Consider the following 24370-nt stretch of genomic DNA (forward strand, 5'->3'; position numbering starts at 1 on the left):
GCTGGTAAAGAATCTGCCTGCAATGCAGAAGACCTGGGTTCAATCCCTGGATTGGGATGATCCCTTGGAGAAGGGAAAGGCTACCCACTCCAGTATTCTAGCCTGGAGAATTCCATGGACTGTGTAGTCCATGGGGTCACAAGAGTCAGGCACCACGGAGTGAGTTTCATTTTTACTCACATCCGAACATGACTATTATTGCTTTGACTATTTGTACTTTTGTTGGCAAAGTGATGTCTCTGCTTTTAATATACTGTCTAGCTTTGTCATAGCTTTCCTTTCAAGGAGCAAGCGTTTTTTAATTTATGGCTGCAGTCACCATCTGCAGTGATTTTGGAGCCCAAGGAAGTAAAATCTGTCACTGCTTCCACTTTTCCCCCTTCTATTTGCCATAAAGTGATGAGACCAGATGCCATAATCTTAGTTTTTTGAATGTGGAGTTTTAAACTAGCATTTTCACCCTGGGGTGAAAGGGTGAGGCTCTTTAGTTCCTCTTCACTTTCTGCTATTATGTAGAAGAATCACAGAAAGCAGAACAAAGGAGGAGGATTAGTCAAGTTACAAAAGAAAGGGAGAAAAAGGCTTGACTGGGAGTCTCTGCATGCCAACCTAGCAGAGTTGGACTTTATTGTACCAGCATACTGGAACTTGTGAGAATTACTTTTTTTAAAGTAATATGTTCAAAGCACATTTTTTTTAAACCTAGATTATTCTGACAGTGCTGTGCAGGATGAGTTTGAGTTAGGCAACTAGTAAAGATGTTCTATGAAAGGCAATATGAAAATAAAGGTCTCGACTCAAATGGTGAATAGGTGGAAGGAAAAAAATGTTATGCAGATCCATCTCAAATGTACATGTTAGAAGATTTTAATTTCTCAACTATAAGATCATTTATCTAGTATAAAGCCAATATGGATGCAGCAAAATAAAAGAATATAATATTGATACATACTACAACATGCTGCTAAGCCTGCTGCTAAGTTGCTTCAGTCGTGTCTGACTCTGTGCGACCCCATAGACGGCAGCCCACCAGGCTCCCCCATCCCTGGTATTCTCTAGGCAAGAATACTGGAGTGGGTTGCCATTTCCTTCTCCAATGCATGAAAGTGAAAAGTCAAAATGAAGTCGCTCAGTCGTGCCTGACTCTTAGCGACCCCATGGACTGCAGCCTACCGGGCTCCTCCGTCCATGGGATTTTCCAGGCAAGAGTACTACAACATAAGTGAATCTCAAAAGCATCAAGCTCAAGTGAAAGAAGCCAGATGCAAAAGTCCACATACTGAATGATTTCATTTCTATAAAATATCCAGAAAAGGAAACTGTTGCTGACAGAAAGTATATTAATGGTTGCCTGGGAGAGTGGATAGGATTGGGAGTGGCAGCAAATGATCACAAAGGAAGTGATTAAAATGACTTAAAACTGAGTTGTATTGATGACTGCACAACTCTAAATTTACTAAAACCTCTGAATTGAACACTTATGGCAGATGAATTTTATGGTATTGCATGCAAATGGCACTTCAATAAAGGTGTTAAGAAAAAAATCAAAAGTGATTGTTAAAGCATGAGCTTGAAGTTAAAATGATTTGGGTTTGAGTATTGGCTCTACCAGTTGTTACCTGTATTCATTTTGGACGAAAACAGAAATCCACTTCTCAATAGCTTCATCTGTCAGAGGTTACAAAAACCTATGCCATTACTGTTTTTTAAGGGTTTATGACTAAGTTTGTCTTAAATTTAGTCCTGGGCATAGTAAGCTCACATGGTAGACTCTAATTTATAATTATCAAATGAAGACTATTATACTGTTCACTTAAAATTATTTGATCTCAAAGATGCATTTTCTATAAAATGTATAATCTTATTGATAATGTTTGTGATTTGTAAGTTATAGAAAATGTGGTGAAAGTGAAAGTGAAGTTGCTCAGTCCCACTGTTTGCGACCCCATGGGCTGTAGCCTACCAGGCTCCTTCATCCATGGAATTTTCCAGGCAACAGTACTGGAGTGGGTTGCCATTTCCTTCTCCAGGGGATCATCCCAATCCAGGGATCAAACTCGGGTCTCCCACATTTGCAGGCAGACACTTTACCATCTGAGCCACCAGGGAAATTATAGAAAATGTGGTAACAGATCCAATTACTAGAATCTATTCCTCCAGTTTTAATTTTATGTTTTAAAAGTTTCAGTGTAGTTAGTTTGGACATTCAGTTTAAATATATATCTTTTTAATTTAAAAGACGATCTTACATTTGCTATTACAATCACTTATATTGTAACTAATTGTGTTTTGGGATGGTAGATCAGGTTATGATTGAATTTTACAAACATTTTTAACTTAATTTCTATAATTCCACATGGATGGTGAAATGCTTATAACTGAGATGTTGACAGAGAAAATTTTCACCTTTATTGAAAAAAGTGTGATTAGAAGTTGAATGATATACCACTTTGCTCAAGGCTTTAATAAGTTTTATGCAGACTAATAGTAGAGTATAACTTAAAGCCAGGCCACATCAGTGGATGCATTGAAGCACTACACGAAAAACAAGCAAGCAGCCCAAAGATAAGGATGAATTGTATTCCCAAAGTTTATAAATTGGTTTGCTGAAAGATTTCATTGCATTTTCCTGGAGAAACATTGAAGACAAGGACTTTAAAGTTACTTGGTTTCCAGGCCAGCTCTCTAAAGCTCTTTTAGCTCATGGTGTTAAGGATGTATATTATTAATAGCAGCATTCCAAGCTCTACCACATTGATCTTTTTAGTGATTTTGTAAGACAATGTATTTCAAATTCTTACCCAAGGAAAACACGAATTCCAATGCTTTCCTATATGCATGAATGTAGGGTTATAGACGATTAGGTAAAATGGTTCCTGGGCACTATTAAATTATCGTTTTCATAAATGAGGGGTCTACCTAGGTTTGCTGTGTAAGGTGAGTTTCTCTGAGTTGAAATATACTCTTATGATATATTTCACAGGCTGTTCCCAAGACTTTTTCATGATAGTTTTCTAATATGTCTCTACTGTATTTTAAATACAATTATTGCATTTTCTTAATATTTCTAAAAATTCTTTCTCATTTATTCATTTTATTTATTTTACTTTCTTCCTTTCATATTTCCTTGTTCATTTTTGTGAATACTATTCTCTCAATTTCTCTGATTTCTTTTTTTCAGTCCATTCTAAAGTATTGATTTCATGGAGTAAATATATGCATCGGTGCTTATTTTTTAGCTGTCTTTCTATTAGATTTCCAATGTTTTAGAATTTTGGTTTATAGCCTCATTTCTAGAGGACTTTTCTCCTCTTGTTTTTTTTTTTTTTTTCTTTTGGTGTATTTTATTTTCCTCTCTCTATATATATATGCAGCTAATATTCCCTATTAGTTTCACTGTTATCTCTGTCTACCTCAGTCCAGAATGAAGTCTGAACTATACTGATACTAAGTATTCAGTTCAGTTCAGTTCAGTCGCTCAGTCGTGTCCGACTCTTTGTGACCCCATGAATCGCAGCCCGCCAGGCCTCCCTGGCCATTACCATCTCCCGGAGTTCACTCAGACTCACATCCATCGAGTCCGTGATGCCATCCAGCCATCTCATCCTTGGTTGTCCTCTTCTCCTGCCACCAATCCCTCCCAGCATCAGAGTCTTTTCCAATGAGTCAACTCTTCCCATGAAGTGGCCAAAGTACTGGAGCTTCAGCTTTAGCATCATTCCTTCCAAAGAAATCCCAGGGTTGATCTCCTTCAGAATGGACTGGTTGGATCTCCTTGCAGTCCAAGGGACTCTCAAGAGTCCTCCAACATCACAGTTCAAAAGCATCAACTCTTCGGCGCTCAGCCTTCTTCACAGCCCAACTCTCACATGCATACATGACCACAGGAAAAACCATAGCCTTGACTAGACGGACCTTAGTCAGTAAAGTAATGTCTCTGCTTTTGAATATACTATCTAGGTTGGTCATAACTTTTCTTCCAAGGAGTAGGCGTCTTTTAATTTCATGGCTGCAGTCACCATCTGCAGTGATTTTGGAGCCCAAAAAATAAAGTCTGACACTGTTTCCACTGTTTCCCCATCTATTTCCCATGAAGTGATGGGACCGGATGCCATCATCTTCATTTTCTGAATGTTTAGCTTTAAGCCACCTTTTTCAGTCTCCTCTTTCACTTTCATCAAGAGGCTTTTTAGCTCCTCTTCAATTTCTGCCATAAGGGTGGTGTCATCTGCATATCTGAGGTTATTGATATTTCTCCCGGCAATCTTGATTCCAGCTTGTGTTTCTTCCAGTCCAGCATTTCTCATGATGTACTCTGCATATAAGTTAAATAAGCAGGGTGACAATATACAGCCTTGACGTACTCCTTTTCCTATTTGGAACCAGTCTGTTGTTCCATGTCCAGTTCTAACTGTTGCTTCCTGACCTGCATACCGATTTCTCAAGAGGCAGGTTAGGTGGTCTGGTATTCCCATCTCTTTCAGAATTTTCCGCAGTTTATTGTGATCCACACAGTAAGGCTTTGGCATAGTCAATAAAGCAGAAATAGATGTTTTCTTAATAGAAGATATTAAGAAGAGGTGGCAAGAATACACGAAAGAACTGTACAAAAAAGATCTTCATGACCCAGATAATCATGATGATGTGATCACTAATCTAGAGCCAGACATCTTGGAATGTGAAGTCAAGTGGGCCTTAGAAAATATCACTATGAACAAAGCTAGTGGAGGTGACTGAATTCCAGTTGAGCTGTTTCAAATCCTGAAAGATGATGCTGTGAAAGTGCTGCACTCAATATGCCAGCAAATTTGGAAACTCAGCAGTGGCCACAGGACTGGAAAAGGTCAGTTTTCATTCCAATCCCGAAGAAAGGCAATGCCAAAGAATGCTCAAACTGCCGCACAATTGCACTCATCTCACATGCTAGTAAAGTAATGCTCAAAATTCTCCAAGCCAGGCTTCAGAAATACGTGAACCGTGAACTCCCTGATATGCAAGCTGGTTTTAGAAAAGGCAGAGGAACCAGAGATCAAATTGCCAACATCTGCTGGATACTAAGTATATTTCTATCTAATTAGAGAGCAATCTTGTGCCTTGATTTGGTTACAAGTTAAAATTGTTCTAGGCTAGGTATCTTCCATTGATGTTAAACTCAGGGGTTGAACTCTGAAGCCTTGCAATCTGCTTAAGGATCTGCTGCTTAAAAGGCCTGTAACTTTACCTCCACTAAGCACTTTGTCTTTCTGTCCCATTTTGATCCTCAAAGATGTTTATTTTGTTTTTGAGCTTGTCTAAACCTTTTAGAATTTCTTTTTAAAAAATATGTCATTCATTATTGTTATCTATTTGGAAGAAATAACTCTGTCCTAAGTCTAAACTTCACCATCTTGACTAGATGTCAACTTATCCTAAACCTCTAGGATTTGTTAGTTTGTCACAAAATGAAAGTGGCTATCTGAAATTTTTAGTAGCAAAGAGGTAGGCAGCTAGTATTTTCTTTTGTATCCATTCATCATATTCTCTGCTTTTGTGGCATGAGTTTTAGGTCATAAATTCATCTACATTTTAGACTTGTTTCTCAGAAAATTTGCTATTTCAAGAAATTATGTTACTTTTTCTATAAAATTTATCACATTGGTTAATCATGTAATTTCTCAGTGATAGTGTTCAATGCACAGATACTACATTTCCCCCCATCATCTGTACCATCCTTATTTGAAAAAACTCCCATTATCGCAAATCTTTTGATGTGGATGTTTTCCCTTGAGGCGCTTACTCCTTGGAAGGAAAGTTATGACCAACCTAGATAGCATATTAAAAAGCAGAGACATTACTTTGGAAACAAAGGTCTGTCTAGTCAAGGCTATGATTTCTCTAGTAGTCATGTATGGATGTGAGAGTTGGACTGTGAAGAAGGCTGAGCGCCGAAGAATTGATGCTTTTGAACTGTGGTGCTGGAGAAGACTCTTAAGAGTCCCTTGGACTGCAAGGAGATTCAACTAGTCCATTCTAAAGGACATCAGTCCTGGGTGTCCTTTGGAAGGAGTGATGCTAAAGCTGAAACTCCAGTACTTTGGCCACCTCATGCGAAGAGTTGACTCATTGGAAAAGACTCTGATGCTGGGAGGGATTGAGGGCAGAAGGAGAAGGGGACGACAGAGGATGAGATGGCTGGATGGCATCACGGACTCGATGGACGTGAGTCTGAGTGAACTCCAGGAGTTGATGATGGACAGGGAGGCCTGGTCTGCTGCAATTCATGGGGTCTCAAAGAGTCGGACATGACTGAGCTACTGAACTGAACTGATAGATACATTTTCTAGAATTGCTAATATAGTTCGTCCCAGAATTAACTAGAAATGCATCAACTGGGATTTCTCTCTTCTGTTTATTTAAAGAATAGGAAAAATTTAGAAACTTACAGAGTAACCGGAGTTATAGAATCCTTGTATATTTTTATGAGTTCCCCTCCCCCCACCCCCACCCCCCAGATCTGCTACATGGCTTCATCCATACCTAGTTATCCAGGAGTTGTTAGAGTGACTCATCACTATAGGGTCATTCAGATATCACAGAGGAAGAAAACTTTCCCTTACCCTACTAGATTCTTCTGGCTGGCCTAAGAATTAAATTGACATGAGACAGATTAACAGGAGAAAATAAAATTTAATTTAGTAATTACAGGAATCCCAGACACGAGAGGGTCAGAGACAGGAAGGGAAAATGAGGTACATATGCCATCCTGAGTTAAGGCGGAGGATAGGAGTCTGGCACTTACAAGGACAGGAAGGTCATTCACAGGATGATAAGAAGAGCACATGAGTGGTAATTAGATGTTTGCCCTGCCATAGAGATGGGGTCACTTAGATAAAATCTATCTCTGGTAATAACTTTTTTTTTCTGGGAAAATCCCCAATTTAAATTCTTCTAGTTAAGAAAGAGAAAAATGTTTCTCTTGAATCCTCAAGGTCTGGATAACCTTTACCTCAAAATAATCCTCCTGAAAAAGTGATACATTTTGCGGATATGCTGTGCTGTGTTTGGTCGCTCAGTCGTGTCCCACTCTTTGTGACCCCATGGACCATAGCCCGCCAGGCTCCTCTGTCCATGGGATTCTCCAGGCAAGAATATTGGAGTGAGATGCCATACCCTCCTCCAGGGGATCTTCCTGACCCAGGGATCAAACCTGAGTTTCCTGCACTGCAGGCAGATTCTATTTCTGAGCCACCAGGGAAGCCCAAGAATACAAATTACTAAAGTTTCTTTTCTTACAGAATCTATTTTACATGCACAGTTCCTCATTTTTTATAAAACTTATTAAATTATGAAATGAAAATGATAAGCTTAGGAAAGAATTGAAGAAAAAAAGGATAGGCAAATACCATAGTTCCTGTGATTGGAATGCATAAAGTAGAATGTAGCTTACCAGTGGTCAGGCAGACTGTAGAGCATGGGTTGATCTGCTGAGTTAGCTATTAACAGGAGTGAAAACAGAATTTTAACTAAAAAATAAAATTATTAAAATGTGATTTATATTATATTTAATAAAGTTTAGAGTATAATTGTATTCTGTACTAATTCTTTAAATTCATATTATGATTACAATTATATACTAATTATTTAAATCAAAATTTGTTTTGCATATTTTAAATAAATTGCGTGTTATATAATGTTACCTTTTACTTCATGTTTGAATTTCACATTGAATAATAGTTATTTTAAAAAGTGTTTAAAAGATAATCAGGTGTTTCACAGGCCTATCATATGTTACGAGATTTGTCATTTGAAGCATCTAAATTAGTTTTGTCTTCTTCAGTTCTTAACTAGTCTTTGCTGGATTCTTAATTAGTCAATGACACTGGGTCTGACTCAAGCAGTTCTGATATCCCTGTCTGGATTTAGTATAATACTCCATTTTAAAATAATATTTGCTATTTACTTTGCAATCAGATTGTATTATTTGAAAATCAGTCAGAGCCTGACTAAAGGATATTAGAAATGGAGAAGTGTTTGGGTTCTAATTTTCTAAGTGATCAGCTCATTGGTAAATATTTTCATATAATGATGATTTCCTTATACATTTCAGTGAATATGGTGTTTCATAAAAGGAATGCTTAACTAATCTGGACCCTTTGTATATCTTAGAAATAATAAATAAGACTATTTCATTTTTTAAAAAATTAAGTTGATAATGTCATCTGAAGAAAAAAACAGAAAAAAAGCCAAGAATCCTGACTTGGCTATTTACCAAATAGGTAACTTTGAACAAGTCACTTTACTTCTCTGTCCCTCATTTTCCTTTGTTTAAGGGGAAGGGGTCAGATCAGATCAGATCAAATCATTTCTAAATTCTTCTTGCTCTAATGAAACTAAGTATTTAAAATATGTTTTCTCACTTAGTATTTAAATATTTGTATTAGATATTATTGCACAAAAGCATAAGAGTGAACATTTGAGCATGGTTTTAAGCATTAGTTTTACCAGATGTATTTGCAGTTGTTGTAGGTTGGGCAGGTCAGATCCTTTTATAACAGACTCAGTGGGGGATCCAATATGTTTTCAGGAAAAAGTTTTATCAGAACATGTTGTTAGACAGTGCATTTTTACCTTCAAAGACAGGGTGTAAAAACAACCTTCTTTCTTTAACAGTTTTGTCTTTCTGACTCAGAAAAGGAAAAGGCACAGCTGAACACAGTAGGATGAAGAAAAAAATAAATAGACTTTTATTAATAAAGATGTTAGATTTATACCTTCACATCTATTACATTTCTTTTCCCTCCAAACTTTTGGTTTTTTTCTTTTTTTTCTTTTTGTTTTCTTTTTTCTATGTACACTGGGTTGTTAAGGGTTTGAATTTTGTGTTGTTGACTTCAGTTTTACTTGTCATTTATTCTGAGTTCTTGCTGCTTGTAGAAGAATAATTTTTGCCCGCTGGCCATCTGGGATTCTACTTGCAGACTTTCTGACCCAGTAGCTTTTCCCCAAATCTGTGTACTCCAGACAAAGAGCTCAGCTCTCTGTGTCTCTTTCTTCTTCCCACCTGCTGTTCAGAGCATTCATATGTAGATGTACCACCAGAATTTCACTCCCCTGCCTCACAAAGTTCAGAGGTTGGAATGGACCATTGTCCTTGAGTGCCACCCCCTTGCTGTCCTGATTGCAAACCACACCTCCTCTCTTGCTTCAAGCTGAACTTCAGAGAGTAAGACTAAATGTGATGTGATCTTGGGGAAAATACCAGCACCTTCTTATGCTTGCAAAGCCTGGACAGCACAGTTTGAGAAATTACTGGCAAGCAATCAGAGAGCATTCTATAAATAACATGTGAACTAATAGCTTAAAATTTGTATTTAGCCCTCACCTTGCAGTGACTTAGACTGAATGAAATACTTTTGTATTTGATTACTTGTTTTAGACTTTTTATTATAACAAGATGGGTAAATGTTTCTAAACACTCCTGTTGTGATGATGTTTACATATGCTTTATCATTCTAAATATTTATATTTTTACACAACATCATTCAGTCATGATTTACTGTTACTGTAGGTTACTGTTAATAGAATTCTTATCTGAGGAATATATTTTATATAGGTAACATATAAATATAAAGAAGTTTAAGAAATATCATTACCTTTACTACACATTACTAAATATTGTATATGCCCAATTTATGACATATTAAAACTCAGGAATTACTGTTATAGGTATTCATTGTCATTCTATGTTACTTATGCCCAAAAATTTAGTAAATATTATTTTTTAAGTCCTTTAGTGACATGACTTTAAAAATATACTCACTATTTCTTTGAAGATTTTAAAATGTTCAAACAGTGATGACAGGCTAGAATTATAATATTTAATCATTTTAGTACATTCAAATATAGCAGTGGTTTATATATCATCCAATGGACTTATTTTCAAATGGAAATCAACTTTTTTGTATGCTAAATAAATTTGGAATAACATTTATGATTTTAAAACACTATAAAGTATCCAGTTGCTCTTGAGACTTAAGGTGATCATATTTAGGGACAGACATTTATATATATGCCATTTAGACATATATGGGAATTAAATTCCCATATATTCTACTCTGGAGCCAAACTAAAACCTTCACAGTGCATACTCCCTGCACACCTTCTCATTCCTCTTTCAGCCCACGCTCTAGGGGGTTTCTCATTCCCTTCCTTTTGCCTGAAATACCTGGCCTCCCACTTTCCTTCCGTTCATTTCTCCTTACTTAACCTTTCATGTCTCAGTTCAGTGTTGCTTCTGCTGAGACTCCTACTGGTATTCTTCAGGCTGAGGTGCCTTTTTCAGCCCTTTATAGTTTCCTATATTTTTTCCTTATTCTTCCCTTATCCAAGCCACGTGGTTATTGCTTGGCATGTGTCTCTCTCCACTCTGGGGGTAAAGAATGTGAGCTGCATCCGTGGAGATGCTGGGTCTTGCTCTGTATTGGGTAGATAACGCCTCACACCAATTTCTATTCAGTAGGCATTCAACAAGGACCTCTTGAGTTACTGCTGAATGAAAGAAAACCAGGGATAAGCCCAAAAGATGGAATCTGGAATAGTACCCTTCAGGAACATGAAGCAGCATCTCAATTAGGGGAGATGATACTGAATATTTTTAAGATTCTTGATACATATTACCACAATGTTTTTGAAAAAGGTTAAGACATCTAGATCTTATCAAAGTTCAGCTTGAACTGAGCACTCAACAGTTTGGGATACTCTACTTTCTGTTTGTTACAAATTTGTGAAAACTTTAATTGAAGGGATTGAAACCAGTATAGTATATGAAATTTGACACTTACTTGCTTTTTATTGAGACAAGTTGTTTAAAAAGTATTTCCCTCTGTGATATTTTTATCTTCTTTTATCTTTTTTTTTCCTGAGATGAATATTTTGTTAATTAATTTTTGTGAGTTCTGTATATATCTATAATATTAACCTTTGATCATTTATGTTGAGTTGGTTTTCTTAGCTTTAAAGTTTAATTCGATTAATGTATTTTTTTTGGGGAAAGCATATATTAAAAACCTTTAGAATGTCATATTTGCTATTAACATTTTCTTTGGCAATCTATATTGCTTTTTTTAAAAGAGCTTTTGTTTACTATAGTAAAATATACATTTTTGTAGGAGTTTTAAAAACAGGAGACCTAAGAAATCTCTGCAATTTGGTAAATTAAATTGTACTTTTAGATATAGATATTTTCTCTCAACAATATATGTGAATTTCTTGCTGTGACATTTTACAACAAACTCTTTTTATTATCTATGTAATGTTTTAATGTGTGCATAAACCATCATGTTTTAGCCAAATCTCTATTATGGTATGTTTAAGTTATTTTCAGCTTATTGATATAGAAAATTCTCCAATGAACTTTTTTTATATAATTTTGTACATCTTTGTGCTTTTCCCCTTAGGATAAATTATTTTTAAAAGAAATTCTGCATTCAAGGGTGTGTAATAGTCTAAGGTTTTTGATAGATTTTGCTCACTGTCTTCTATGAAAGAGATACCAGCTTACATACATCATATAGTATGTGAGAGTGCCCTTTTTTTGTTCCATTATTGAAGCTGAATATTTTAACTTTAAGTACTCTTTACAAACCCCTTTTCTATTTGTGGGCAAATTGCCTGCACATCAGTACTGATTAATTCTCTAAAAATAGTGGATAAAATATTTTACAATTAATCCTTAAAAATAATACATAGCTTAGTTAAAATGAAATTTAAGGAAACTCTTCGAGGTTAAAAAAACAAGGTGAAACCACAAATCTAGACAGATAGAGGGAAAGCTGAAAGACATTTGCTAATTTCTGGGGTCTCTCAGCTTGGATTTTAACCACTCTATGGGTAATTAAAGGGAGTGTCCAGGTCCAGTATATTGATGGGAATTTGGGTTGGAGATCTTTGCACAAGTTCATTATTCTCTTAGAGCTGTATGTGTAATAATAATAAAAAAAATCTATTCCACAAAAGAAGACAATATATTTCTTTGTTGGGTTTAGCCAAGGTGGATGGGGGAAAGCAGTTTTGCCTGAGAATTACTAACCATAACCTGAACTTCACACAGGTTCAGGGTTAGGATTCACATTGCAAGGAATGAAAAAAATCTTAAGCTGACATTTTTATTTAAATAGGGGCCTGCTGGTGGTACCTCTGAATACCTGGCAGTCAAAAACACAACTCCTCTCTAGAAGAATGCATCTTTTAACCATGTCTCAAATGATTATCACTGATAATGTTTCACACATACACATACTTACAAAACACATAAGGAAATAGGAAAGCATCAACAAAATAAGAGTCATATTTAACAAAGATCTTAAAAATTGTCATAGCATGCAAACAAAATAAGTATGTTTTAAAAAATAAAAGGTTTAGAAACATAAGGAAGAACTAACAGACTAAAAAATGACGAAGTTGTCGAATAGAACTTGTAGAAATGAAAAAGGTAAAAATCAAAATTAGAAACTCAAATGGGTAAATTAATGGCACAGTAGAGACAGGTGAGAAGAAAACTAGCTGATCAGAAGGGAAGTTCTTAAGTCACTGCCCAGCATGTGGCAGACAGACAAAGAGACGAAAAACATGAAAGGGGATTGAGTTACAAATATTAATAACTAATCAGAGTTTCATAAGGGACAGAGAGAGAAAATATTTCAAAAGACAAATCTGAGAACTTCACAAAATTAACAAAAGGTAGGACTATTCAGATACAATGTAAGACTAGGGCAAAACATCCACACCAGAAGAATCTCAGTGATTCTGTGTTTCCACACAGAATATTAAAGACAATAAGACCTGGAAAGCAGAGAAAGGCCAGATGGAGAGACAGGCTATATCAACTGCCTGTGTGACATCTCAGCAGCATCAAAGGGAGACAGAAGACTGCAGAATAATGCCTTCAAACGCCGTGAGAAAATAAGTTTAAATAGTATACTCCGTGAAACTGTCTCCTGAGAAAAACATTATTTCACTGAGAGGATCAACAAATTCAAAGTTGATTCCCTGAAAATAAAAATTAAAATGGACAAACTCCTAGCGAGAAAGAAACAAAAGCAACAATAATAATATCAGAAATTAAAAGGGACCCATAGTTATGGGTGTTATGGAACGTTTAAAAATTGTAAGTGAAAAATATAAACATCATTTGGAACAGTTATAAAACTATCAAAGGAAATTAAGCACTGTCTAAATAAGTGGGAGATATAATTTGGAGTTTGAAACAATAGAAGACCATGGGAAGAACAGGATAGAAGAAACTACCCAATCAGCTCTTAAAGTCTTTTTGTAAAGCTATTATACAGTGGAGTATTGTGCAGTCATCGATAAATTGCTTAATGTCCCATGAAATAGAGATCAGTGAAAAAAAGACAAATTCACAAATAATATTGAAATAATTGGATATCAAAATTTTTAAAAACATGAAAATCATTTCCAATTGCAAATCAAACACAAATATGAAAGAGAAAACCATTAAAGAATTTAAAAGTTCTATGCAACTTTAAATTTGGGGGAAAATAGGTAAATAATTTTATATTCTCTGGATAGGGAAAGTTTTCTTTTTTTTTTTAAAGAACACCCCCAAAATATAATTTTTAAAGTAAGTATTTCACAAATTTGATAGTATTAAAATAAGAATTCAATATTCATCTGAAAACATCATTAAAAATAGTGAAATGATAAGCCACAAATAGAGAAAAGGGGCTATGGTTTTTCCAGTGGTCATGTATGGATATGAGAGTTGGACTATAAAGAAAGCTGAGAGCCGAAGAATTGATGCTTTTGAACTGTGGTGTTGGAGAAGACTCTTGAGAGTCCCTTGGTCTGCAAGGAGATCCAACTAGTCCATCCTAAAGGAGATCAGTCCTGGGTGTTCATTGGAAGGATAGATGTTGATGCTGAAGCTCCAATACTTTGGCCACCTGATGCAAAGAGCTGACTCATTTGAAAAGACTCTGATGCTAGGAAAGATTGAGGGCAGGAGGAGAAGGAGAGGACAGAGGATGAGATGGTTGAATAGCATCACTGACTCAATGGACATGGATTTGGGTGGACTCCAGGAGTTGGTGATGGACAGGGAGGCCTGGTGTGCTGCGGTTCATGGAGTTGCAAAGAGTCAGACACAACTGAGTGACTGAACAGACTGACTGACCGATTTGGACCAAATAACCAACAGATTACTACCAGAATGAATATATAAACCTGAACGTCAATAAAAGACAAAAGAAAGTTTATAGAAGCCATAGGTAGACACTTTGTAGAACAAGTGTGAAAGGCCAATGAAATATTGCAATGGTAGTTAATGGTAATAATTTAAAAATAAAAATTAAAACTAGAAGAAATAACAACTTATATCCCCATATTGACAAAAATGAGATCTTGTGTTAATAAGGATGTAGAACATGGAAACTCTTTACACAGTGCTACTGAGACTTATAAATTGATACAATTATTTGGGAGGAGAATTTGGAAAAATCTAATAGAACTGAAGATATGCATATACTATAAATGATTAACATCACTCTAGAAATTTTTACAGATATGCACCAGAAGACAGTCTTTACCAGAAGAATATTTACTGTGCCTTTTTTCTTTTTGTAATAGTAAATTGTGAAGATAATTTAAATATCCATGTAAATGAATAAACTGAAGTTATCATATAGTATAATACTTTACAGCAGTAAAAATGAAAGAACTACAGCTGTAATTATAAAATATGAATCTTACAATTATAAAATTCAGCCTAAAGAAAGCAAATAGTGGTAAATTTTAAATAGCATAATCATATTTTTATGAAAATTAAGAATGTGCAAAATCAAATAGGTCAATTAGGAATAGATATTTACGGTTAGGATTTAAGTTAAATCAAATCATAAATATGAAATTGAAGATACTGTTTACCTCTGACAGTAGGCAGGGGTATAGAATCAGGAAGTTCTAGTTTTTTAACCAAAATAGGGGCATATTGTTGATATTATTGTAACATTTAAGTTACATTATTTGCTTAAAAATTAAATGTATAATGGGCTTCCCAGGTGGCTCAGATGGTAAAGAATCTACCTGCAATGCAGGTGACCTGGGTTTGATCCCTGGGTTGGGAAGATCTGGAGATGGGAATGGCTACCCACTCCAGTATTCTTGCTTGGAGAATTTTATGGACAGAGGAACCTGGTGAGCTACAGTCCATGAGGTGGCAAAGAGTCAGACATGACTGAGCAACTAAAAAAGAAAAAGAAAAGAAATGTATAATGCATATAGAAAAAATAAAGAGAACACGGGACAAAAGTGTACAACTCAATAGCCACAGAGTGCATACCTGCATGATCACCACATCAAGTAATAAAATACTTAGCACCTCAGAAACTATGGCATCCCTACTCTCCAAATGTAACCACTATCCTTATAGATTTATTATCTATGAATGCTTCCTTAAACCCTATTGCTTCGTTTTTTGTTTTTTGTTTCTTAATTTAGCAGATAAATATCTTGTGTCTGGCATCTTTGGTCAACATTATATAGGTGGATTCATACATTTTATACATGTTATTGAATGTCTGTAGTTCTTTCATTTTCATTGTATATGTTCCCATTGCATGAATACATCACAGTGTCTGTATTCCGCTGTTGATAGATCTGTAGTTTGTTGCTTGCTTGCTTCGTCTCCTTCAATCATGCCTGACTCTGTATGACCCCCATATACTGTATCGCGCCAGGCTCCTCTGTCTATGGGATTCTCCAGGGAAGAACGCTGGAGTGGGTTGCCATTTCCTTCTCCAGGGGATCTTGCTGACCCAGGAATCAAACCCAAGCCTCCTGTCTTCTGCATAGCAGGCAGATTCTTTACCCACTGAGCCATCAGGGAAGGTTGCTTCTAGTTTGGGGCAATTATGAATAATGATGCTAATTAGGTTTGTCCATGTTTCTTGGTATAAGACATTGATAATCTTAAAAAATTAAATGCATGGTTTATATATTATTTGTATGTATTAAACATTATAAAATAATGTAAAACAGACTTTTTCCTAAATTAATAGGTAGTGAATGATATTTTTATTCTAATTTTACTTTTTGATTACCATTGGTGGTAAGCATTTTTTATATTTTAATTTGACTGTTATTATTTGTCAATTGATATTGATGTTATGTGCCCATTTTTCAATCTGTATACTATTCTTTTGCATTTGCAAAGAAAAAAAAGTGCTATTTAAGTTTGTCCCCATTTTGGTTTTTTACTTTAAAAAATTTTAATGGTTTTCAAAATATTCTTTTTTTATATTTTTAAATTAAATATATAGTCACAACAAAAATTTCAAAAAACTAAACCAGAAAAACAAACAAAATCCCTAAAGTATAAATAAACATCATTTTAACCCCCTTTTCCCAATTAACTGTTGTCAACATTGTAACTATCTCTGTTCCTTGTGACTATATACACATATATGTTTATATTAATATATACATGTATTTATATATTTATGTATTATAGCAATCTTTAAAACTATCTATATAGCTATACACACATGGTTTAACAAAAAGGATTTTTTTCTGCCTAACAGAATACATTTTCCCCAGTAAATATATTTGTACATCATCATTTAAAAATATTTGATTTCTTTGTTCATGGTTTATTCAACAAACATTTATCAAGCCCTTAATAATAGTGTATATGGCATTATTTTATTGGCATCGGGAACAAAGGGATGCACAAAGCTCCTGCAGGAGTGGAAGCTGAATGAAAATATACGGTAAACAACTATTTCATATAAGGCAATAATTAGTACTATGAAGGAAAAAATGCAAGGAAGAGGATAGAGACACCGGGTACTCAAGGAAGACCTCTTCAATGAGCTGGAACAAAACTGAATTGTGGGAGCCCACTGTGCCAGTATTAAGGGCAAAATTATCTCAGAGAAAGTACAAGTATAAGTACAATCCACAAAGCAAATCTTTAAAATTTTTTTTAAAAATTGATACTAGTTAACATTTTAGATTACTTATCATTATTAAATATTATAAACAAATTTGGAGAAACCATTTTTGTTAAAAGACTTCCTCAGTTCTTGCAAGTGTTCTAACGTTTCTGCTCCTTAATTTTCATACCCACTTTTCCCCTGTTGTATGTTTTCATGGCTACAGTGATAAGAAGATACAAAAGTGTATCTGAAAGGAAGTTAATCTAATACCATCTTACTCTTTAGGCTTAATTCATATTTCTTTAGGGGAAAAAATAAGTTTTAGAGAAACTAAAGTTTTCAAAATAATGAGAACATAGAATGTTAATTTGGAGAGGAATATTTATAGCTAAAACAAAAAACTGTAATGACTTGCCTTTAGTCGTACTGCTACTTAATAATTTCTTTTTATGCCATTTTAATATCATGGAAACTTTAATAAAATCACTTAAAAAATAAGAGCTTTGACATACATTTTAAAAATCTCCCTCAGGTTGCTGATGCCAAGTCTTTCTCGGGACCTTTTAATGTCTTGCTTGTGAAGACGAAATGGAGTAACATCGGCTTTCATATACTTCTTTTTGATCTGGAAAGCCTTCTTGAACTTTTGCTGCCGACTCCAATCTGTGATGTTGACCCTTCCAATTCATTCTACTGCAGTGAGATTCTGAGAAGAGCCAAAAGTACAGTGGAGAAGACAACACTGACACTGAAAAGAAATAAAACTGTCTGTGGTCCTCTCTCTATGGAGGCACATGCCAAGCCTGTTGGTGAAAGCCCAGCCCAAGAAGATAACGCCATCAAATTATCAGGAGAAAATGATGGCATTAAAAAGCAGAAGAAAATAAAGAGCTTCAAAAAGATGCACCCTAAGCAATCAAGAAAAGTCGATGCCAACCTCACAATAGACACAGCTAAATTGCTCCTATCTTGCCTTTTGCCATGGGGAGTGGATAAAGAATTAGATAATCTCTGCATTAAGCATCTCAATATTTTAAAGCTTCAGGGTCCTGTTTCTTTAGGACTTGCTGCAAATGAAGATCACTTCTCATTGATGCTGCCAGGTTGGGATTTATACAATACTGAAATGAAAAAAGACTATTCAAAAGTGAATTTATTTTCTAGAAAAGTTTTGGACTTGTCAGATAAATACACTTCCACTTTTCCAAATCACTCTGGGATGCCAAAAGGACTGGAAAATAATTCTGATTCTTTGCAAGAGTCAAACACTATAGTTTATTTATTGAGCAAACTATTTTTAGTTAACCAGTTAGTTAGCATGCCCTTAGAACTGGCATATGGAATGGACAGGTAAGACATACCTAGAGATTTTGACTTTTCTTATTTAAGATATTAAAAAATTATTATTAATTGTTAAATTTAGCTCTCTAGCCTCCCTTGTTTCTCCTTTTCTTTCTTCCCTTCTTTCCTTTAAAGGAAAGAAGGAAACAAAGAGTAAATAAGCAACATCTCCTTTAGCTCAAAACACATTTAAGAAAATCTTCCATTTAATTCTTTGAGATTGGAAAAAAAATTTGGACAATAAATCTGTATATTTTAAAATTGATTCATCCAGCAAGTATCCATTGGTCTCATAATATGTTCTAGAAAATTCACAGTACTGGATGCTGAATGGTTCAATAGGTAGGTAGACAAACAAACAGGTTCGCACACATTTGAAATCCATTATACTTGCTGTGAATTAACTATGAACAAAAAGCATTAAAGTAAATGCCTCTGATGATATATTTCACATATCATTAGGAAAGGAAAAATTTAAAAATTTCATACCTCAAATCCCAGCATTTAATTTATACTCTAGCATATTAGTATAGAAGAGGTTATCATCAATTCATTTATAGAAAGTATGGTTTAGTAATAATAGCTATTTTGGGGGGATGTTTAATATCTACTAGTCACCATGTAAGCCACATGATTTCATTGGCCACATGATTTCATTCCATGTGCACAGCAAAAATAGGGTATAGGTGCAATTACTTTGCTTGATGTATAGATAGGATACTGAGACTTATGAAGATAAAGTACCAACCCCAAGATTAATTCAGAGCCTTGCAAGCTAAAAACAAATTCTGAAAACAAAGTCTAATTCCAGAGCCTGATTGCTAACCTTGACTCTGTATTTACCTTCTCCCATGCTAAAATTCAATATAGTTTTTCATAGTCTGATGTTAGAAGATTTTATTTGACTCACCAAGTGCTTAATGAATATGTCCTTAGCACTAGCTTACAGAGGAAACATAAGTAAATTTTTTACTTGCGTAGCAACTCTTTCAAATGATGAAGATAATGCATATGAAGTAAGTAGAAAACACTTAAAAAGAACAAGGAGAAACATTTGTACTACAGGTAAGTATTCTAGATGATCAGAGGAAAGAGAATAATTAGTGTGAGATGAAACCATCTGAACGCCTTTGGGGAAGATGTACTGTTTGAACTGCTCATTACATGGTAGTAAATTGTCCTTGACATTTCTATTCTTTGGTAAGAGCTCAGTTCAACAAATCTGCGACATCTATATAATAGAGTTCCTACCTTCAGTGAACCTACAGTCTGGTAGCAAGTCCATATGGATTATATAGATTCAGTATTAAGCTTCCTTCCATTTCAATGCTTCTATGCTATAGGGTTTTTCTGTTTTCTCTTTGGTGGCCATAATAATGAGAAAGTAGAGACTGGTAAATTTCCATGATTCCTATACTTAAATTTCCTCTATTTTTTTCTTTTGTTCATTATGTTTATACATAATATATAACTTCATGTTTATAACATATATATATATAATGTGTATTTTAATTTCATTTAGGCTTCTTTCACTTTTCTATTAATAAGAAAATTAAATAACACCTAATTTATGATAAAAAATTATAGTCAGCTGATTTTAAAGACCTGAGAACAAATCCCAGTTTTGTCGTTAAAGTAGTGTGGCTTTGGACTGGTCACTTAGCCCCTTTGGGCCTTGCCTTCCTCATTTACGTAATGAGGTGAATAGAATAGGTGATGGTTAAGATTTCTTCAATTCTAAAAACAAATTCTATTTGTTAGCCTAATCATGACCAGACAGAGCAGATGAGGGACTTAGTTACTATCACCAGAGGTTTTCATTCTGAGTTTGTTCCTGATGCTGAATACAGGATGTGGAGGATGTGTCTGGAGCCCTTCAGGGGAGATTAAGAGCTTTCAGCATGCTATCCATTAAAAGGCCTTGAAATCATTGCCACATGTTAGTTAATTCTTTACAAAATTCTTCATTAAAATAAATTATTGAATGGAGGTGTCAGGATTAGAGACTGCTTCCCTAAATAAGCCACATCAGATTTGATCTGCTTTTGGGGACTATGTGTCATATTTAAGGAAATCAAAATACTGTGTATTGAATTTGTCACACTAAATCTTTCCAATAAATGTGGCCATTTTGCTCACATTTCACTGTGGCCAGGAAGGTGAAGAAATCTTTGCATGCTTAACAACTGAGTGCATGATTTAACTAAATTTGAAGCAAAGAGCTATTTGCCTTTGAGAATATCCCGGGATAGTGTCTGAAATATTCCCCATTGAATCACTGGACTAGGGTAAAGGCTGCCTTCATCAGGTCCTGATGGTATCTGGGGATAATTCTTTGGCAGATATGAACATATTAGGATTTAAAATTTTATTGTATTAGCCAAAATCACATGACTTAAAGTAGCAATGGCCTTCCAGTAAAAGTGGATCACAAAATAATTCTGAATAAACCAAGATTCACAATTCAGTTGAGATTAGGGTTTTAGGTAAGTCAAAGTGGGGAAATAAGGTTCATCAAAGAGAATAATGTCAAATACATTTTGCTAAAAATAATGTGTTCAATTCCCATATTTGTTAAAGTGGTCATGCAGTCACATCTTCATTTCTCAAAATATGTTTATACATATTTAACAATATCTTTAAAATTTTTCCTCAACAGTGCTTTCAAAATTGAGTCTGTGCATAATAAGATGAAAAGTCCTGGAAATGATATTCTGAATATTTCAAGCTTCTACAGTTATTTACGAAATGGTAAAGTAGTTACAGATATAGTCTAATTTTTTTTCTATGAAATTAAAGTGCCATAACTGGATAGTATCCTACAGTTGAGAATGAGAAGGGTGCATGTTTACTGTTTGATTTAGTCTATGTTTCACATAGTTTAGTTTTATATTCTGTCTATATTTAAAATATATGAAATTTCGTTATTAGAACAAGTATAAGATGTAATGTAATGGATTTTTCAAATGATCTGTAAAATGCCTTAAAGTCTGAAACTTTTCAGCAAGGAAACACTTAATATTAAATAAAAGTCCCATATGTTTTATGAGAAAGCTTCCTATATTAATATCTTTATTACCATATAAGTATTATATTAAGTAGTTTTACAGCTATTTCAGAAGTTTGTCTGAATTTTTCTGGGTAATAATCTTGGTGTTAAGATTTTATTTTGATGCCAAATGGCTAATTCATCTCCCAAACCTCCTTATCCAATTTTTTGACATCTCAAGTGAAGTCGCTCTGTCGTGTCCGACTCTTTGTGACCCCATGGACTGTAGCCTGCCAGGCTCCTCTGTCCATGGGATTTTCCAGGCAAGAATACTGGAGTGGGTTGCCATTTCCTTCTCCAGGGGATCTTCCCCACCCAGGATCGAAACTGGGTCTCCCGAATTGTAGGCAGATGCTTTTACCATCTGAGCTACCAGGGAAGTCTCCTTTGACATCTCAGTAAATGACAAATCTATCTTTCCAGTTATTCAGGCCAAGAACTTTAACGCCATTTTGACTTTCTCCTTTTCCTCATATTTCACATCCAAACTTTTAGTAATCATGCTGGTTCTATCTTCAGAACATATCCCAGATTCTGACTGCTTCTCTATTATTCTGCCAAATGCCTGGTGTGAGACTTCATCCCCTCTTGCCGAGATACAGAAGGCTCCTAACCACCCTCTGCTGCTATTCTTGACTCCTGCACTCTATTCCCAACCAAATATCCAGAATGATCTATTTGAAACTAAGTCAGAACCTCATGTGTGTTAGTTGCTCAGTCATGTCTGACTCTTTGTGACCCCATGGACTGAGCCTGCCAGGCTCCTCTGTCCATTGGATTCTCCAGGCAAGAATACTGGAATGGGTGGTCATTCCTTTTTCCAGGAGATCTTCCCGAACCAGGGATCAAACCCAGGTCTATCTGCACTGCAGGTGGATTCTTCACTGTCTGAGCCACTAGGGAAGCGCTCTGCTACTACTTAACACTTTTCAGCAGCTTCTGTTTCACTCTGAATAAAAGCTACAGTCCTTAGGATAGCTCATGAGGCCCTGTATAACCTGGCTGCTCTACCCTTATCTTCACACACACCTCCATCTGACCTCATCTCTTTGTATTCATCCCTAGCTTCACTACTTCCAGCTAGGCTGCCTTTTTAACTCTTACCAGAACATGTCAGGCAGGGTTTAAGAGCTTTGCACTGAGTGTCCCCTCCGCCTGGAAGGCCCTTTCTCCAGATTCCATATAAGTCAAGCCGCTGTTCCCCACCTCTATCCTCTAGCCTTCAATTCATCCCCAAACGCCATCTTATCAATGCAGGCACCCTCCATTCTCCCTAGCATACTCTACCCCTTTCCCTGTTTGATCATAATCTTTTTCAACATTTGACATACTGTATGTCATTTTTTCATTTGCCACCTACATCCTGCCACTCAAATGTAAGCTCCAGGGAGGATATTAAATAATTTTTTTTTTTTTGATCAGCTTTATTCACTGCTGTACTCCTAGTTCTCAGACCAATGCTTGGAAGGAATTAAGCAAATACTTTTGGATTGAGGATGAATTAAGAATAGAACAATGATTTTGGAGATAAACTACTGATGGTCTAGATCCAGTTCTGCCACTTACTACTTATGTAGCTTTAAGTGTATCTTCTACTCCTTCAAAAGCCATAATTACTGAATTTGGAAAATAGGAATAAGATTCCAGATTTGATGTGCTTTTACGTCCAACTGGGCTCCTCTGTCTCTGGGATTCTCCAGGCAAGAATACTGGAGTGGGTTGCCATTTCCTTCTCCAATAGGAGGATCTATCTCTGTTTAATTCTTAGGGAAATTGGGGATCAGAGAAGTTAGATGACTCATTCATAGTCAACCAGCTAACAAGCTGAAGGACTAGGATTCCAGTCTATCTCCATCTAATTCCAATTTCCTTGCTCTTTCTATGTCAGGCCATTTCTCACATTTATGATTATGTTTCCTCTATAGGACCTAGTCTGGATTGCCTGCCTTTGCCTGAAGTAGTAGTCATTATTAGGGTTATTTACTCTAATTTTTATTTTTTATAACGCTGGGAAAAAGATTAGAATTTAAGGTATAATATAAGTGGTTTCTGGGCTTCCCTAGTGGCTCAGTAGTAAACAACTCATCTGCCATGCAAGAGATATGGGTTCAATCCCTGGGTTGGGAAGATCCTCTGGAGAAGGAAATGGCAACCCACTCCAGTATTCTTTCCTGGAGAATCCCATGGACATGCGAGCCTGGTAGGCTACAGTCCATAGGGTTGCAAAAGAGTCAGACATGGCTTAGCAACAAAACAAAAACAGTAAGTGGCTTCTGCAGAAACCCAGGTATTTGCTAACCAGAACCAAGGAGGCCTCAACTTTTCCTATGATTGTCCGAACCAAAGCAGCCTGAGCAACTAGGGTTATTACCAAACAATCTCCCTCATGTTGAGAGGTGGCATTTATAGCATTTAAAATTAAGTTAGGTACAAAGGAAACATGGTTTTATGTTTTAATAATTGGCAGATGGAAGGTTAAAGAAAGGAGAGAGTCACTTCATGCTATTAATTCTATAAAGTCCAAGCCTAAGGAATAAAATAGTACTCTGAGGTGCTCGTTCTGAAGGACTGACAGAAACCAATACCCACTTCCATCATCAGAAATGATGGCTAAGTAATATTGGTAAGCCTGAGATGTTTTCTTTTTATCTTTCCCCTGAAGTTATAATTAATTCTTTAACTCATTGACATTGCCAAGAAAAGTTGGCTCTCATTTCCATCTCATATTAAAGTTTTAACATCACATTAAAGTGCACTATGAAGTACCCCATGATGCCAGTAAGTAGTTACAGTTGAGACCAATACTTAGCTTTGATGGTGCAATCACAAGGTCAACTAAATGAAAGAGGGAGAAAGGAAATAGATAAAAAGAAAATGCTCCTTTACCTGCTCTGCTCATGAAGAAATGAAAGATAACAACTTCAGACTCATAGTGCTCTGCAGTACTCACATGCTTTATATGCTGTTCTTGGCCATTTCCAATTTATATCGTGGGTTCCATAGGAAAAAATGATATTAATAATGAGTCAGAAGTTTCTTATATATT

At 35.5% G+C, this 24370-nt stretch overlaps 1 protein-coding gene across 1 annotated transcript in view; it reads left to right on the forward strand.

The window, feature by feature from the left end:
- The window catches only part of WDR72 (WD repeat domain 72), a 222441-nt gene that overhangs the window by 111541 nt on the left and 86530 nt on the right, over positions 1 to 24370 (forward strand). The window contains exons 15-16 of the mRNA XM_069596477.1: positions 17467 to 18284; positions 20935 to 21026. Coding sequence (XP_069452578.1) covers positions 17467 to 18284; positions 20935 to 21026 — 910 coding nt within the window. The remainder of the gene's footprint in view (positions 1 to 17466; positions 18285 to 20934; positions 21027 to 24370) is intronic.

This window comes from Ovis canadensis, chromosome 7, assembly GCF_042477335.2.
Source record: "Ovis canadensis isolate MfBH-ARS-UI-01 breed Bighorn chromosome 7, ARS-UI_OviCan_v2, whole genome shotgun sequence".
In the NCBI taxonomy this organism is placed as follows: domain Eukaryota; kingdom Metazoa; phylum Chordata; class Mammalia; order Artiodactyla; family Bovidae; genus Ovis; species Ovis canadensis.